Source organism: Temnothorax curvispinosus, unplaced genomic scaffold (assembly GCF_003070985.1).
Source record: "Temnothorax curvispinosus isolate PA1 unplaced genomic scaffold, ASM307098v1 QBEX01003408.1, whole genome shotgun sequence".
NCBI classification, from domain to species: Eukaryota; Metazoa; Arthropoda; class Insecta; order Hymenoptera; family Formicidae; genus Temnothorax; species Temnothorax curvispinosus.
Window position 1 is genome coordinate 219,844 of NW_020213188.1, and position 13,080 is coordinate 232,923.

At 39.3% G+C, this 13,080-nt stretch overlaps 4 protein-coding genes across 5 annotated transcripts; 2 read left to right on the plus strand and 2 right to left on the minus strand.

Moving 5' to 3' along the window:
- Positions 1 to 30: 30 nt before the first annotated feature.
- LOC112452457 (telomerase reverse transcriptase-like) lies at positions 31 to 2,562 on the minus strand. The gene is made up of 7 exons (XM_025012680.1): positions 2,457 to 2,562; positions 1,663 to 2,305; positions 1,218 to 1,531; positions 898 to 1,103; positions 580 to 818; positions 324 to 517; positions 31 to 211 (listed from the first exon to the last, which is right to left on the minus strand). Exons 1-7 carry the CDS (start codon positions 2,546 to 2,548, stop codon positions 76 to 78), a joined length of 1,824 nt encoding a protein of 607 aa, XP_024868448.1. The 5' UTR covers positions 2,549 to 2,562; the 3' UTR covers positions 31 to 75.
- Positions 2,563 to 2,762: 200 nt separating this feature from the next.
- LOC112452467 (ATP-dependent Clp protease proteolytic subunit) lies at positions 2,763 to 4,258 on the plus strand. Its single transcript, XM_025012694.1, has 4 exons — positions 2,763 to 3,186; positions 3,288 to 3,422; positions 3,509 to 3,899; positions 3,980 to 4,258. Exons 1-4 carry the CDS (start codon positions 3,151 to 3,153, stop codon positions 4,123 to 4,125), a joined length of 708 nt encoding a protein of 235 aa, XP_024868462.1. The 5' UTR covers positions 2,763 to 3,150; the 3' UTR covers positions 4,126 to 4,258.
- Positions 4,259 to 5,142: 884 nt separating this feature from the next.
- LOC112452464 (protein limb expression 1 homolog) lies at positions 5,143 to 7,083 on the minus strand. Of its 2 annotated transcripts, none has more exons than XM_025012691.1 (4): positions 6,717 to 7,083; positions 6,071 to 6,253; positions 5,655 to 6,001; positions 5,143 to 5,573 (listed from the first exon to the last, which is right to left on the minus strand). In XM_025012691.1, the coding sequence occupies exons 2-4, from the start codon at positions 6,225 to 6,227 to the stop codon at positions 5,169 to 5,171; spliced, it is 909 nt and encodes a 302-aa protein (XP_024868459.1). In that variant the 5' UTR covers positions 6,228 to 6,253; positions 6,717 to 7,083; the 3' UTR covers positions 5,143 to 5,168. The 2 variants fall into 2 exon arrangements, with proteins under 2 accessions (XP_024868459.1, XP_024868460.1); XM_025012692.1 differs by lacking the exon at positions 6,717 to 7,083 and adding an exon at positions 6,474 to 6,618.
- Positions 7,084 to 9,119: 2,036 nt separating this feature from the next.
- Positions 9,120 to 13,056, plus strand: LOC112452460 (G1/S-specific cyclin-E1-like). Its single transcript, XM_025012684.1, has 3 exons — positions 9,120 to 10,165; positions 10,594 to 11,203; positions 11,395 to 13,056. The coding sequence occupies exons 1-3, from the start codon at positions 10,152 to 10,154 to the stop codon at positions 12,139 to 12,141; spliced, it is 1,371 nt and encodes a 456-aa protein (XP_024868452.1). The 5' UTR covers positions 9,120 to 10,151; the 3' UTR covers positions 12,142 to 13,056.
- The last annotated feature ends 24 nt before the right edge of the window (positions 13,057 to 13,080 follow it).

Consider the following 13,080-nt stretch of genomic DNA (forward strand, 5'->3'; position numbering starts at 1 on the left):
GAGGGAAAGTTTAGAATAAATAATAACACGTAGAATAAATAATAACAGTTCCAGCATTTTATTTCGGATCCAATTTTACAATGTAATAGAAATTTGTTTTAGAAATGTTATATTCGTGCGTCTGTAAGGCATTCCTACATTTGATTTGATTTTATTTGGATTGAATCTTACGTTATATTCAGGTATTCCATTTTTAATGGTTTCTAGAAACCTGTAAAAAGTATTGTATTTATAATACAAAATTTTATAATATATTTTATGCATGTGTATTTGCATTTGTGTGTTTAATACAAGTAGATTATTAAATAGATTATTAAAATTACTTTGCTGCATAATGTTCATTTTCAGTAATATATAGTATGTCGTCTACATATCTACATAGTAGACTGTTGTTTAAATATTCAGAAAATATTTTTTCAGACATGTGTTGGTAATATATGTCGGATAAAATCGGAGATACTGATGCACCTTGTGGCACACCAAAATTTATTGAATATATTCGTTCATTCAATTTAACCTACAATAAAAGTATTATTGAATATTAATTTAACTTTTTAATTTCATATATATTTATTTTACCTTTTGACGAAATATTAATTTCTTTATTTTATTAAGCAACTTTTTTGTTTGAACTAATTTAGGTTTTTCTTTGGTAATCTTTGTGTTTTTGGGTATATGTTTCCTAAGTTTATAAGATAAAATTTGCACTGTGAATTTTTTTCTTTGGCTTCTTTTAGTTTTTAACAAGGTAAAAGTTCGTACTGCAAGATACTTTTCTAATTGTTCGCAATACATTACGATAATATCATATAATTTTTCTGAAAGAGAATATTAAAATGTAAGTAATCGATATACTTGTTGATAAATATGTTCAATGTGATGAATAATAAATTATACGTTGTATTATCGAGCCAAATGCATCTTGAATATCACATAAAACAAAATATAATCGTTTCTTAGATCTTGGGTATAAAAAATTTGAAATCTCCTTTCTGCAGCTTGCTACACTTGGGATGCCATTTTCATTAGAAAATGTCACATATAATTGTTGCAGAAATCTTAAGACAACGTCAATATCGTCATATTTTTCTTTAACATCGTACCTAAAATTGTGCACATGTAAGTATATATATTTTACTAATAGTATTTATATTCATTTGTAGCATAAATAAAAGAGTATTTAAGGAATAATTTATTAAATAGGTGTGTTTATGTACTTTGTTATAAATAAAGCTCTCAAACCAGAAGAACCTGGAATAAATTTATATGTCCCGATATTATGTGTCTTATTCAATGTCGTGTCGGGTACAAGACCAAGAGTATTCTCTTTTTCCCGTATAAACTCTTCTTGCATTTTACACCAATTATCTTTTGTAATGTAAACCCATTGGTTATGAATTTCTTTCAAGACCACATATTTATGTAAGATCTTTATAACGTACTGTGTAAAAAACCAATGCAATAGCTTCAATATAATTATCCATTGTACTATACTGTTATCAATTGAATGTAACCATCTAATGTCAGAAATCTAGAAAAAAGATATTGTGGACAATATTGGACACTTCAATTATCAAATTAATATATAGAAATGATGATAATGATGATAATGGTCCTGTTCAAACTATATCTATAATTTGCTTCAACTTTCAACAAACATACATCCAGCTTCTTGAATAATGGTTGCAAGTCTAGTAATGCTCCAGTAGCATTTTCCGTTCGTCGTACAGTTCTTTTGAAGGCACTTTTTATCGTCATATTTCCTGGAACCGTCTTTAAAAGACGATATATTGTCCTATTTATAGCATTTCGATTCCTCTTGCCAAATAATTCAGGAGGAACATTTTTATTCAACAGTGAGCTAAAGAAAGATTGCAGTAAACGGGTATCAACTTGATTTTTGTATTTCTGGGTTCCGTTTCTTTGGCCATTTTCTGCTGTAGATTTCAACTTATCGAAATAATTAAATTTATTATGCCGGATCTTGAATACGTTCAATATCGGTGACAATGCAGGAATAACATTATCTAAGTTAACGTTTTTGTAATGGCTGCTGAGTCCAATATCTGTATTTAGAATGCTACGACATATATCTCGCTCTGTATTCTTGCTCTCTAAAATATGATATTTTGAAATTTTTGCCGTGGTACGATTTGTCTTCCTTAATCGGCATCTAGATGAAAACAATTTTACTTTGGAATTATATGTTTCAAGTGGGACAGGAGATGTAACTTTTGTCTCAGCTTCTGACTTTGGACAGGGTGCACTTTTAGACGTACTTCTTCCATTATGCCAAGCATATTTTCTAGAAAAGACATTAACTGATATGTTAACTTGAACACAAAAACAAAATAATCGAAATAAAATAACAAGTACAAATTTGAAAAAGCAAAAAACAAAGAAATAATTATATATTCAAAAAAAGAAAATACTAAAAGAAGAAAAATAATAGAAACCTGTTATTCATAAAAAGTGGTTTGTAATAATTGCAATTCATTTCTATTAGAAACTTTAACAATAAGCGCCAAGCTTTCCACTTTTCCTGCATAAATAAACACAATAGCCAAAGACACGGTTAAACCACGAAATATCCATATCACTGAGGATAGGATGACGCCGATGCAAAATAAAACATCATGGCCAGTATTCTAGTCGGTTTCTTTTGTCAGTTGTCCTATTGTCGACCCTCATAAAAAAAAAACTGAATTTTAATCTGGGGAATTTGATTCATTAAAGCTTGGACAAATCTCGGCTCGGGTTGTGATTTGCTTATTTGAAAATTTTATAGAAGAGGAGCGTGTTCAGAAATGTGTGAAATATAACCTCAACTTGTATCTGTACTGTACGAAATAAATAATAGTAACAGGAAGAAGCAAATTAATGAGCATGAAAGAGTTCTTTTCTCTTACACTCGTGTACAGTTTCCTGACGAGGGGATATCTTTCGGAATTTATTTAATACTTTATTAGTAAATGTTTGAGATATAGGTTACGTTTGACACCGAGCTTTTTATATTTTTTATAGCGCAATAAGTTGTCTTCTCTCTCAGAGAATACTCTTAATTTTGATTGCCACCGTATCCTGTTACGTGAATTCTCTTATCAGAAAACATTTTTTTCTAAACGATTATTGCGTTGTCAGTCTGTGAAGATGTTGCAAAGAATAAGTGGTTTGCTACAAATCACCGTGAGTATTTTGTTCGTACATGGTTATTTCCAACGAAAATGAAACTGCTGAAATAATCTCGTGAAAATTAACAACGTAAATAATCCTTCTTCCTGTAATAGGCTTATGGGCACAAAGTGAGCAGCAGATACTTGAATTTTGTTCCTATTGTAGTGGAACAAAGTGGACGTGGTGAGCGTGCATATGACATTTATTCGCGTCTTCTGAAAGAGAGGATTATTTGTCTCATGGGTCCAGTACGATGAAATTATACATATCTTACTATATTTACACATTTAATTTACAATTCTGAGACAAATTTAATCATCTTTTCATTCAACAGGTCACAGATGTTGTAGCTTCCGCTGTAATTGCTCAACTTCTTTTTCTTCAATCCGAAAGCAGTAAAAATCCGATTCATTTATATATTAATTCACCTGGTGGAAGTGTAACGGCAGGGCTCGGGATATACGATACCATGCAATATGTTCTTCCCCCTATCTCTACCTGGTGCGTAGGGCAAGCGTGCTCTATGGCAAGTCTACTTTTAGCAGCTGGAACCAAAGGAATGCGTCATTCTTTACCAAATGCTAGAATCATGATACATCAACCATCAGGAGGAGTACAAGGACAAGCTACAGATATTCAGATACAAGCCACGGAAATCCTTAAATTGAAACAACAGATCAACGAGTTGTATGTCAAACATACCGGGCAGATGTTAGAAGAAATAGGTATGCCTGCCGAGATGTCTTTTCTTCAGGCTTTACCATATGTAAAATGTTTTTTTTATTTCATAAAAATCATATTGCAGCAAAGAGTATGGAGAGAGATAATTTTATGAGCCCAACACAAGCCAAAGAGTTTGGAATTATAGATAAAGTATTGGCCCATCCTATGCAAGAAGAAACTGCAGAAACAGCAACAGAGAAAGCAGACAATGTAACAACGAAACCTTAATACTGCTACTACTGGATAGGATGGGTATATAGGTTCCATTTTATTGTCATGTTGAAACAAACGCAATAAAAAGATGTATCATTATTTAATAATAATAATAATAATAATAAACTATTTATAAAACACGTATAAACTACATCCTATTCAACTGAAAGTGACATGTTCACTTTCAACGTGGCATATATAAAACATACTGATTTATAACAGCATTATGAATGAGTATTAGAATGATAATCGTCTGTTTCTTCAGAGTTTATCTTCAAGCGTGATATATCGATAAAAGCAAGTGTGTAACTTGTAATATGAAAAAACCTTTTCACCTAAAAAACTTATTGCCGTGTATTACGTTTTTGCTTCTGTTTATAAGTTCTAATGCAAGTTATTAAAAATGTACAGTCTCAGCATTTTCATAAGTCGTAAAAATAAATTGTATTGTTTTTACATATACCTACCCTGTTTGTGTAATCGTTATCTTAAAAGTTTTATCTTAAAAATGCTGTTTATATAGTTGTTATTATTATTATTGTGAATATCACACGCGCGCACGCACTTTAAATTTTTTTTTCGACTCTGAATATACGTCAGCTAATCTCTTACCGACGTGTACTCTGATAATTAAGCAAAAGTCTTACTTCAAAATATAGATAATGGAAGACAAAGCCTTGTGCGTCCCGAAATATATACATATACAAGTAAATTTGTGCGAAATGTAAAAATGCGAGTGTTCTATATTATGCATAGTATATCTTTATAATTCTTAGTGATAACATTTATATATACTTAGTATACTTCTATGTATCGAGATATCCCATTTAAGATCTATTATCACCAGGAATGCTTTATAAAAAAAAGCTCTATAAAGAAACGCTTTATAAAAAGGACGGAATAGTTTTCGTGTCACAAAGTTAGGCCTTGGAAAGAATTAAGTAAAACGGCCTTTATAAGACTATCTCAAAAAACTATGTTTCTTTTTTTTCCCCAAAAACTTATCCCTCGCGAAAGACCAGTCTTGTTATTTATCTCAGCAAGATTCACATTAAAATTCATTGTGGGCAGACTTGCGCGTGTGCGAGCATTAATATATCTTTCTTTTCTTTTGGAAATCTAAGTTCTCGTCCCGCTAATCGCGCAGTTTCAAGTTCACGCTCGGCTAAAGCCAATTCCATTGCCACGATCCCGCCACCGCTCTCGTGTTCTCTAGCAACCCAGTCTAATGCCATTTGGCTACGCATATCGTCGTCTAATGCCCGATGACTATAATGCGCGACTACTTCCTGCCTGCTGCACTGCCTTTCTCTCATGGCTTTTAAAGAACCATTCCAATGAAGCAGTTGAAAGACCGTCATTAGCTCTTGGAATTCCAACATCGTTCTTCCACGATTGCATTCCAACATAAAACGAAACGCTCCTATACCTGTGTTTGGATCTTCTTTCTCGTCACCGCTTCCCTGAAAGCATATGCATATGTATATGTATAAGCATCTCTACTGTAATTTAACGTGATAAATAACTTATCATATTTTATTTACTTGTGCTTGGCTACCGACTCCGTTTGACGTTGCCGAAGGTTTGGCAAAACTAGCCCTTGCCTCTGCGACAGCTTTTTCAATGAAGTCATCGGTAATTTTTCGTGATGGATGTTCGTTAAATACAGAATTCATTAGCGCAATTTTTGCGGCCGATCTGCGTGCTTCCGCCTTCGTAGGACAGTTTTGAAAGCTTCCGAAACAAGATCCTCCAGGAAGCGTTACGTAGCAAACGTAAGGTGGATTGGCACCAGGAACGGATTCATAAATAACTAACGCGCCATTTCTCAATTCTGTTCCTCTAGCTTGTTTCATCTGCCAAAATTCTTGCAACGCTTCCACGACATTTACTGCGTATATAAAAATATATGTAGAAAATTATAAGTAGTCTAAGCTGAGAAAGATTTTGTTATATATACCTCTGCCATAACCTTGACTATGTTTTGCAAAACTATTAACCACTGCATCTACAGCCTCTCTTAAAACTTGCTTAGCACGAGCATCCACCAGTCCACCTGTGACCCCCATATTTTCGGGAACACGTGATTTTGTCTTAACTGGCATCATGCCCTGCATTACTCAGAAACTTGCATTTATTTACTCTGCAAAAATATAGCAATATAGCGTCACTTTAGCGTTATTTGTAACTTCCGAAACTAAATAGTAAAACAACTTTCATACGTCTTTCTATAATATACATGTATATCATTACACCCAGTCTCTTTAACGTCTCACAGAACATTGTAAAACATGTTGTATACGTATCAAGAATGTATAAAACGTATAAAAATCATCTCAAGATTTATAATAAATGGAAAGTACACGCTAATCAAACTGCATCTGACGTCGCGCGATTAAGAAAAACGACAAGATTTTTTTCTTTTCAGGTAATACGGAGGTTTCGTGACAAGACTGACAAGTACTAGGTACGACTCGCTGTCACAGTGACGTTGACACTCGCGATCGGGATCAGGTCAGCGTTCGCGCCGTCGATCACGGCTGATCGGGCTGATGACGTCCGATCAGGGTCAGGCGACGCCGACGCGATGCGTCTCGTTTACTCACCGAAGAATCAACGAGACACGGCTGCGTGCGCGCACACCGTCTTCCTGGTGACCGTCGACCGTCGACGTTCGATTCGACAGACTCGACGAGTGTCGGATGCTGCGCGACAACGGGAGCGAAGAGACGAAGGTGGCATCGGGCGACGGGCGTGAGAAGGAACCCAGGACCCAGGAAGTCTGGCCGCACGGAAACCCGGATGCCCAGGAATTCGCGTAACGTACTCTCCGATCGGGGCACCGCACCGAGCGCCGCGGGATCAACGATCAACGTGCAAGACACATATAACGCGTTTAATGGCCCCGGACCGCTGACGATTTCCAGAAAACCAGGGCCGGGCGACTTGCATGGGCGCCCCGCGCCACCGCTCATCCCACCCGTCCACGGGCCACGGCCGCCAGCACCGAGGTCCGCTGTTCGCTTTCCGCTTTGTCGCCGATGGTCACCGATGGTCGCCGAGTCGCCGAGGCTTGCCAATGCCAACCGAACGTTTTCTCTTATTTATTTTCTTTGCTAACGGATCCAGTCACCAGTGCGGCCAGTGCCGCACCATCACACCATGCCCATTCGGCCCAGTCGGCCTAGCATGACGCGGATGACGCCCGTGACGGCCGTGACGGCCGTGACCGTGACTCGCGCGTCTGACGATAGTATAACGATTCATCTTCCGAGGAAATATATAACAATAAAATAACGTTTGTTAATAAAATGAGTTAATAAATTGACTAGTCAATCTAATCATTAATCGTATTTGCATTGAGTAACGTTAAAACGTTAGCGCGCTACTTAGGCGAAGAATCCTGATTATCCACTTTTAGCTGTCTAGCATTTCTAACGAGTGCACCACGTGAATCTCGCAAATTCAATTATTAATTATTATTACGTTTACGCGAGCGTTACTACAGAACCCCGTTTACGCTGAATGACGTATCGTACGTAAGTTATTCTACAGAAGTAATGCTCGCGTAAATATATATCTCTTGATATATATATATATATATATATATATATATATATATATATATATATATGTATATGTATATTATCGCTTACGTGCTTATAATAAAAGAAAAAGAAGAAACTCGGGCCCTGGTACCATTCAAAATATGCGAGGAAACAAACGTGTGAAAAATCTGAAAAATCACGTAACGTCTATTCATTTTCCGCTCCTTTCCCTATGTATCGATTTATCGATTCCTCCACGCACATTAATCTAGAATTTGCGCATGTGTTCCGTGTCCCAGTCCCATGTGCGATATTGCATTGGCGACATTATCGGAGCAACTTGAACAACTTGCGATCTAGACGAGAAGATTTCTCGCAAGAAAGTCCGATGGCAAGGGCGTCGTGTCGTGCGCGCTTTCTGAAAATCTAATGTACCTGTAGATAAAACAGCAGCCACCATAGCGCGGCACATTCAAACTATTCCAAGATATTAATAATAAATTTGCTAACGTATCTTGACGGCGTTGCGTAAGTTTTGATGACTTTTTTTTCAACATATTCACGTACCCATACTTACAAACACGTCTACTTATTTCTTTCACGTCATGCATGCGACTTCTTATTTGACAAAATAACAACAAAAAATAAAATAAAATAAAATCAAAAGTTACACGTGATTCTTGACATAATGGGTGCGTTCAGCCGATACTCTGCTAGCCTAGCGCACGTAAGCAGCGAGCGCTTTGCTACCATTTGCTACGGAAAAATTTCGCTGAACAGAAGCGCACCCATTTTAACGCTGTTTTTGAAATTTGGATGGAATATCTTATTATTTAGCCGCATGTGCATCTATTAAGAAATCTGAAACTTTCTACATCGTTAGTCGCAATTCGCAGTGTCGCAAAAGGAATGTCACCACTGTTATATATATAATTATTATATAATTGTGCGTGACAGATAATCGAACGCGCGTCATACGTTGACAAGTTGAGCACGTTGTGCGGAAAAGGGGCAGAGCGAGGCGTCCGCGTCGTGAATACGTTCGGCGCGTAAGCAGGAAGACAGGTAATGGCGCGGATGTGGATACGTGGCAAGAGGTAAGAGGCAAGAGGCAAGAGGTTCCCGAAACCGAAAAGGGAACGGAACGGAACGGCTGCCCGCCGCGGAAGTAGGAAAAGCCCGCGAACGAGGCGAGGCGCGAGCCGCGAGCGGCGATTTACGCGCGCACATTTCCCGCGCGGTCGCCGCGGTCGACGGCCGCGCGCGCGCCGCGCACGCAAGTGGTGCGAGTGGTGCAAATGGTGCAAGTGGTGCAAGCGGTGCAACCGTGTGCACGGGTGCGTGTTTGTACATATGCGTAGGACGGATCAGCTGAGCGCCAGCTGTGCCGCGCGCCTCGGCCAATCGGCGACGAGGACAGCAGCGCGGCGTGACGCTCGTCGCTCCGGCTCCGGCGTTCCCGCGAAACGCGTTTTGTAGTTGTAAGCGCTCCGCGCCCGCGCCAGTTCGTTTCGCAGCTCGCAGTAGATACGCGCCCGCCATCCGAACGTGTCTCGTCGCGGCCGTCTTCCAGCCGCGTCAACCCGCGCGCGCTAAGGTGCTCAGCTGCTTGCGCGTTTTCCGTCCAGACGCCGAACTGTCGATCCAGCCGATGTGACACGCGTGACGAGAACGGCAACGCGAAAGACACGCGAGTGGGAGATATATGCGACGCGACTCGCGTAGCTCCACGGCCTCGACCGGGCCTGCCGGGCCTTCCGTCTTGCGTTTATCGCGCGCGAGCCTCTCGGAGCCTCCGGACTTGATGCGTCTGTCTGCCCGGTCGACGCCAATCCCTGCATTTTCGCTGGATATCCGCCCGAACGAGCTGGCCGACCGTGGTGCCTCGCGGAAGGACGCTCGTCTCGGAGTCGCCTTTCGGCACGCAGAAAAATCACGAGTGACGTGCGGAAAGGAAGGTATCCAGGAGACGAGGTATCGTAACGGCGTCGTGCCTGAAATGTACCACGGAAATCTCCAAAATTTGCCCCTTCTTTGAGGTTATGTGCCGCATATAGAGGGCGTTACAGAGCTTACAGGGGTTGGTCGTCGTTCGTCGTTTCGCGCGCTAGTCTCCCGCGCTTCCAGATCCACGTCCTCTATTTTTCTCGAAATATCGTTGATTCCCGACCCGCACCCGCTGCAAAATAACTCGCGGGCGAGATAAATGAATTTTCCGATCAGCGAACGTGACGCCCAACGAAAATCGTGAGTCTACACGTTGAATCAAAGACGGCCAGGAGAGCTGAGGAGAACGTGCATTATGGCGATCGGCGGCGCGTAGGCTTCGCGCGCTCCTCCGCCTTTTCGTCGTTTTCCCTGGAAAATCCTCGCGCCCGGATCGTGAAACGTCAACGGGTCCTCGATTCCAGAGTCTCCCTTGCCGTGTACACTTGGGAAAAATTTATTCCGGCCGCAAATATTTTCCGTACACGTCGACACGCCCGCGGCAAGATGCCACAGAGCAGGTGAGTGAGCGATGTTCCATTTGGCGTTAAAATTCAGATATATCTCTGTCTCGTGGCCTCTGGCTCATTTAGATTACGATGAACGCACGTCGGCGCCTATTCCGTGCTCCATTAAAAATACATTTTTCCTATTCGTGCTTAAATTTTCCGCCTATAACCTTTTCCTTTTAGTCAGTTTCTTTTCTCAAGTTTTAGCAGCTTTTCTTCAGCTGTGTAACACGTTGTTGCCTCTAGCCGTTTAGCGCTATTCACGTTGTAACGCTGTAAATTTTTTGACACGTATCGCATTTTTTTATGATATACTACGTGGAACGTATATCTTTACAAGATATTTACTTTGTCCCGCTTTATATCTTACAACGTGTTAGAGATAAACTATATCGAAGGACTCAGGCGCAAAAAGAAATAAATCTTTCTTCTGTGTTTAGTTTGCAGGAAAAAAAATCACAAACTTACCTGCAAGGAGGCAAGGCACAGTCTCTGAAACGTAAGAGACGTACAACAGAACTTTCTGAAGATTCAGAAAATATATATCCACCTAGTAAAGTACCCACACTGTCGCACGTCTCGTATGCGGAATCTTGTCACGTCGCACACTCGGTAGATGCTGCGTGCACTCCCCAACATCAGACATCTCCGTTAAAGGAGCAGCAGGAGCCAGCTACGTGGTCAGAATTAAGAACCGCAACTTGTTTCTTAACGCCTTCAGCCTCCAACAGCACGTCCGTTAGACCTAGTCCATTGCCGTCCCTTCCATGGGCCGATGGCTCTCAAGTATGGTCCCTCATGTGTCTTGGGGATCAGAAAACTATAATTCAGAGGGATCCAGAAATGTTTCAAAGGCACCCAACGTTGCAGCCACGGATGAGAGCAATTTTATTAGATTGGTTAATCGAGGTCTGCGAGGTGTATAAATTACATAGAGAAACTTATTATCTTGCTATGGATTATATAGACAGATATTTGTCTATTCATCATGACGTACCTAAAAATCAATTGCAACTTATAGGAATAACTTGTCTTTTTATCGCTTCTAAGGTTTGTAAATTTTTTTATTTTTAATTATGTTACAATAGTGATATATCAAATAGTCAAAACGAAACAAGTGAATAAAATTTTATTTTTTTGCATTTTGCATTTTACTTTTGCAATCTGAAAATATATTTATGTTTAGCAAGGCAGATAAATTACAATTAAGAAATAAAATAAAAAATAAAATAATTTTGCAGGTTGAAGAGATATATCCGCCTAAAATCGCAGACTTTGCATATGTCACCGATGGAGCCTGTACGGAAGAAGAAATTTTAGGAAAGGAGTTAATGATCTTGAAAGGACTTGGATGGAATCTTTCCCCGATAACCGCCCCAGGATGGCTCAATATTTACATGCAGATTGAATCGGGCGATTCGTCCAGACCAAACACTTTCATATATCCACAGTACGGTGGATTGCAATATTCTCAAGCAGCTCAACTATTAGATCTGGCGACTTTGGATGAAGGTTGTTTGAAGTTTTCGTACAGCCACATAGCTGCAGCAGCAATTTATCACACCCAAGGAAGGGAATGCGCATTAAGGGTATCCCGCGTGTCGTGGGAACAGCTCATGCCTTGTGTCAAGTGGCTTACAGCGTTCGCTACTACCGTCGCCGAAGAGGAATCCCAGTCTCTTTTACGATCCACCATTACTCCCGTAGAATCACATTCTGGATCCGGACTGAAGGCCACTGTACCTAATATCGTTGTGGACGAATCGCATCGCATACAGACTCACGTGGTCGATTTGAACATGTTGGAAAAGGCACAGCAACGATTAGCCGGAGAAATCCCGAGCGGTTATGTGAACGATTCAGACACGAATGTTGAATCCGGTAGGCAGAGCCCAAACGAGAGTGGCCTTTTAACCCCGCCATCTAGTAATCAAAAAAATTCTCCATTGTCGACATGCCCTACACCACAGTTACACCCTTATACATAACTAAATATTTGCAATCGCTTCGTATACTAGATATATGGTAAATTTGTTATATTTACTATATAGCCGTAAATTACAGCACAATACGTCTTATAGAAAGATGAAATATTTTGGAAAAGGCGCGTGCAGAAATGCTGATAACATTGAACGTTGTGACACGTTATTGTAAATAATACGAAGTTTCTTAATCGCATCCTTCGTACCGAACGATTGTACTTTTGTAATAACAATAAGACTCAGTACAAGATATCAAGCATTTTTCAAGTAATAAGGCACAATTAATTCAACATCACTTATTTAATTACAGACACTTGATAAAGTGCTTTGTGACTTTGCATGATTTACAAATGCCTCACAAAGCACATTTATGATTTGAAGTAGCAGCCATACGGCCCATACGTGACTGCTTTTTGTGATTATACCTAATACAGTGAAATTTCTCACATCTTATATTAACAACGTGTATTAGGCTCGATTTGTCTTTACTGCTTTATAAACTTTATTAACGTAAGAGAAATACTAGTGCCTGCAACAAGTGTCCTTAAATAATAATTATTTCTATCTATTTTGAAAGAGAGCATTGTGAATAGTATTCTTTTATACAACTCGCTTTATATTGTAATACATTGTATTACGGCAGTGCGTTACCTGGCCGAATGAATGCATTTTTATTATGTATATTGAAATTCTATTGAAAACAATCTTTATATCCTTAAATTGAGAACGAATGGCGAGAGGGATGAATGACAGGATTGAGTATGACGGTTAATTAAAATTAAAAAAAAAAAAAGACTAATAATCTTTAAATTAGCATTAAAATTTTGTGGTGAATTTGTACTGCCTGGCATGTAATAACGTGGCGGTTTATACATATTTGTATGGTGAGTTTGACAATAAATATTTTGCAAACTTACGATATATATTGTGAAAAAAGTTTTATTT

Bases quoted from the DNA above. Each gene is read 5' to 3' on its own strand.
- LOC112452460 (XM_025012684.1), top strand. The intron at 11,204-11,394 runs GTTTGTAAATTT...ATAATTTTGCAG, and splicing joins GTCTTTTTATCGCTTCTAAG to GTTGAAGAGATATATCCGCC.
- LOC112452464 (XM_025012691.1), bottom strand. From the start codon at position 6,227: ATGCAGGGCATGATGCCAGTTAAGACAAAATCACGTGTTCCCGAAAAT. The intron at 6,002-6,070 runs GTATATATAACA...TTATATACGCAG, and splicing joins TAGTCAAGGTTATGGCAGAG to TAAATGTCGTGGAAGCGTTG. The intron at 5,574-5,654 runs GTAAATAAAATA...ATATGCTTTCAG, and splicing joins GAGTCGGTAGCCAAGCACAA to GGAAGCGGTGACGAGAAAGA.
- LOC112452467 (XM_025012694.1), top strand. From the start codon at position 3,151: ATGTTGCAAAGAATAAGTGGTTTGCTACAAATCACC. The intron at 3,423-3,508 runs GTACGATGAAAT...TTCATTCAACAG, and splicing joins TTATTTGTCTCATGGGTCCA to GTCACAGATGTTGTAGCTTC. The intron at 3,900-3,979 runs GTATGCCTGCCG...ATCATATTGCAG, and splicing joins GCAGATGTTAGAAGAAATAG to CAAAGAGTATGGAGAGAGAT.
- LOC112452457 (XM_025012680.1), bottom strand. From the start codon at position 2,548: ATGCAGGAAAAGTGGAAAGCTTGGCGCTTATTGTTAAAGTTTCTAATA. The intron at 2,306-2,456 runs GTTTCTATTATT...TGTCTTTTCTAG, and splicing joins CCACTTTTTATGAATAACAG to AAAATATGCTTGGCATAATG. The intron at 819-897 runs GTATAATTTATT...ATTCTCTTTCAG, and splicing joins ATTTGGCTCGATAATACAAC to AAAAATTATATGATATTATC.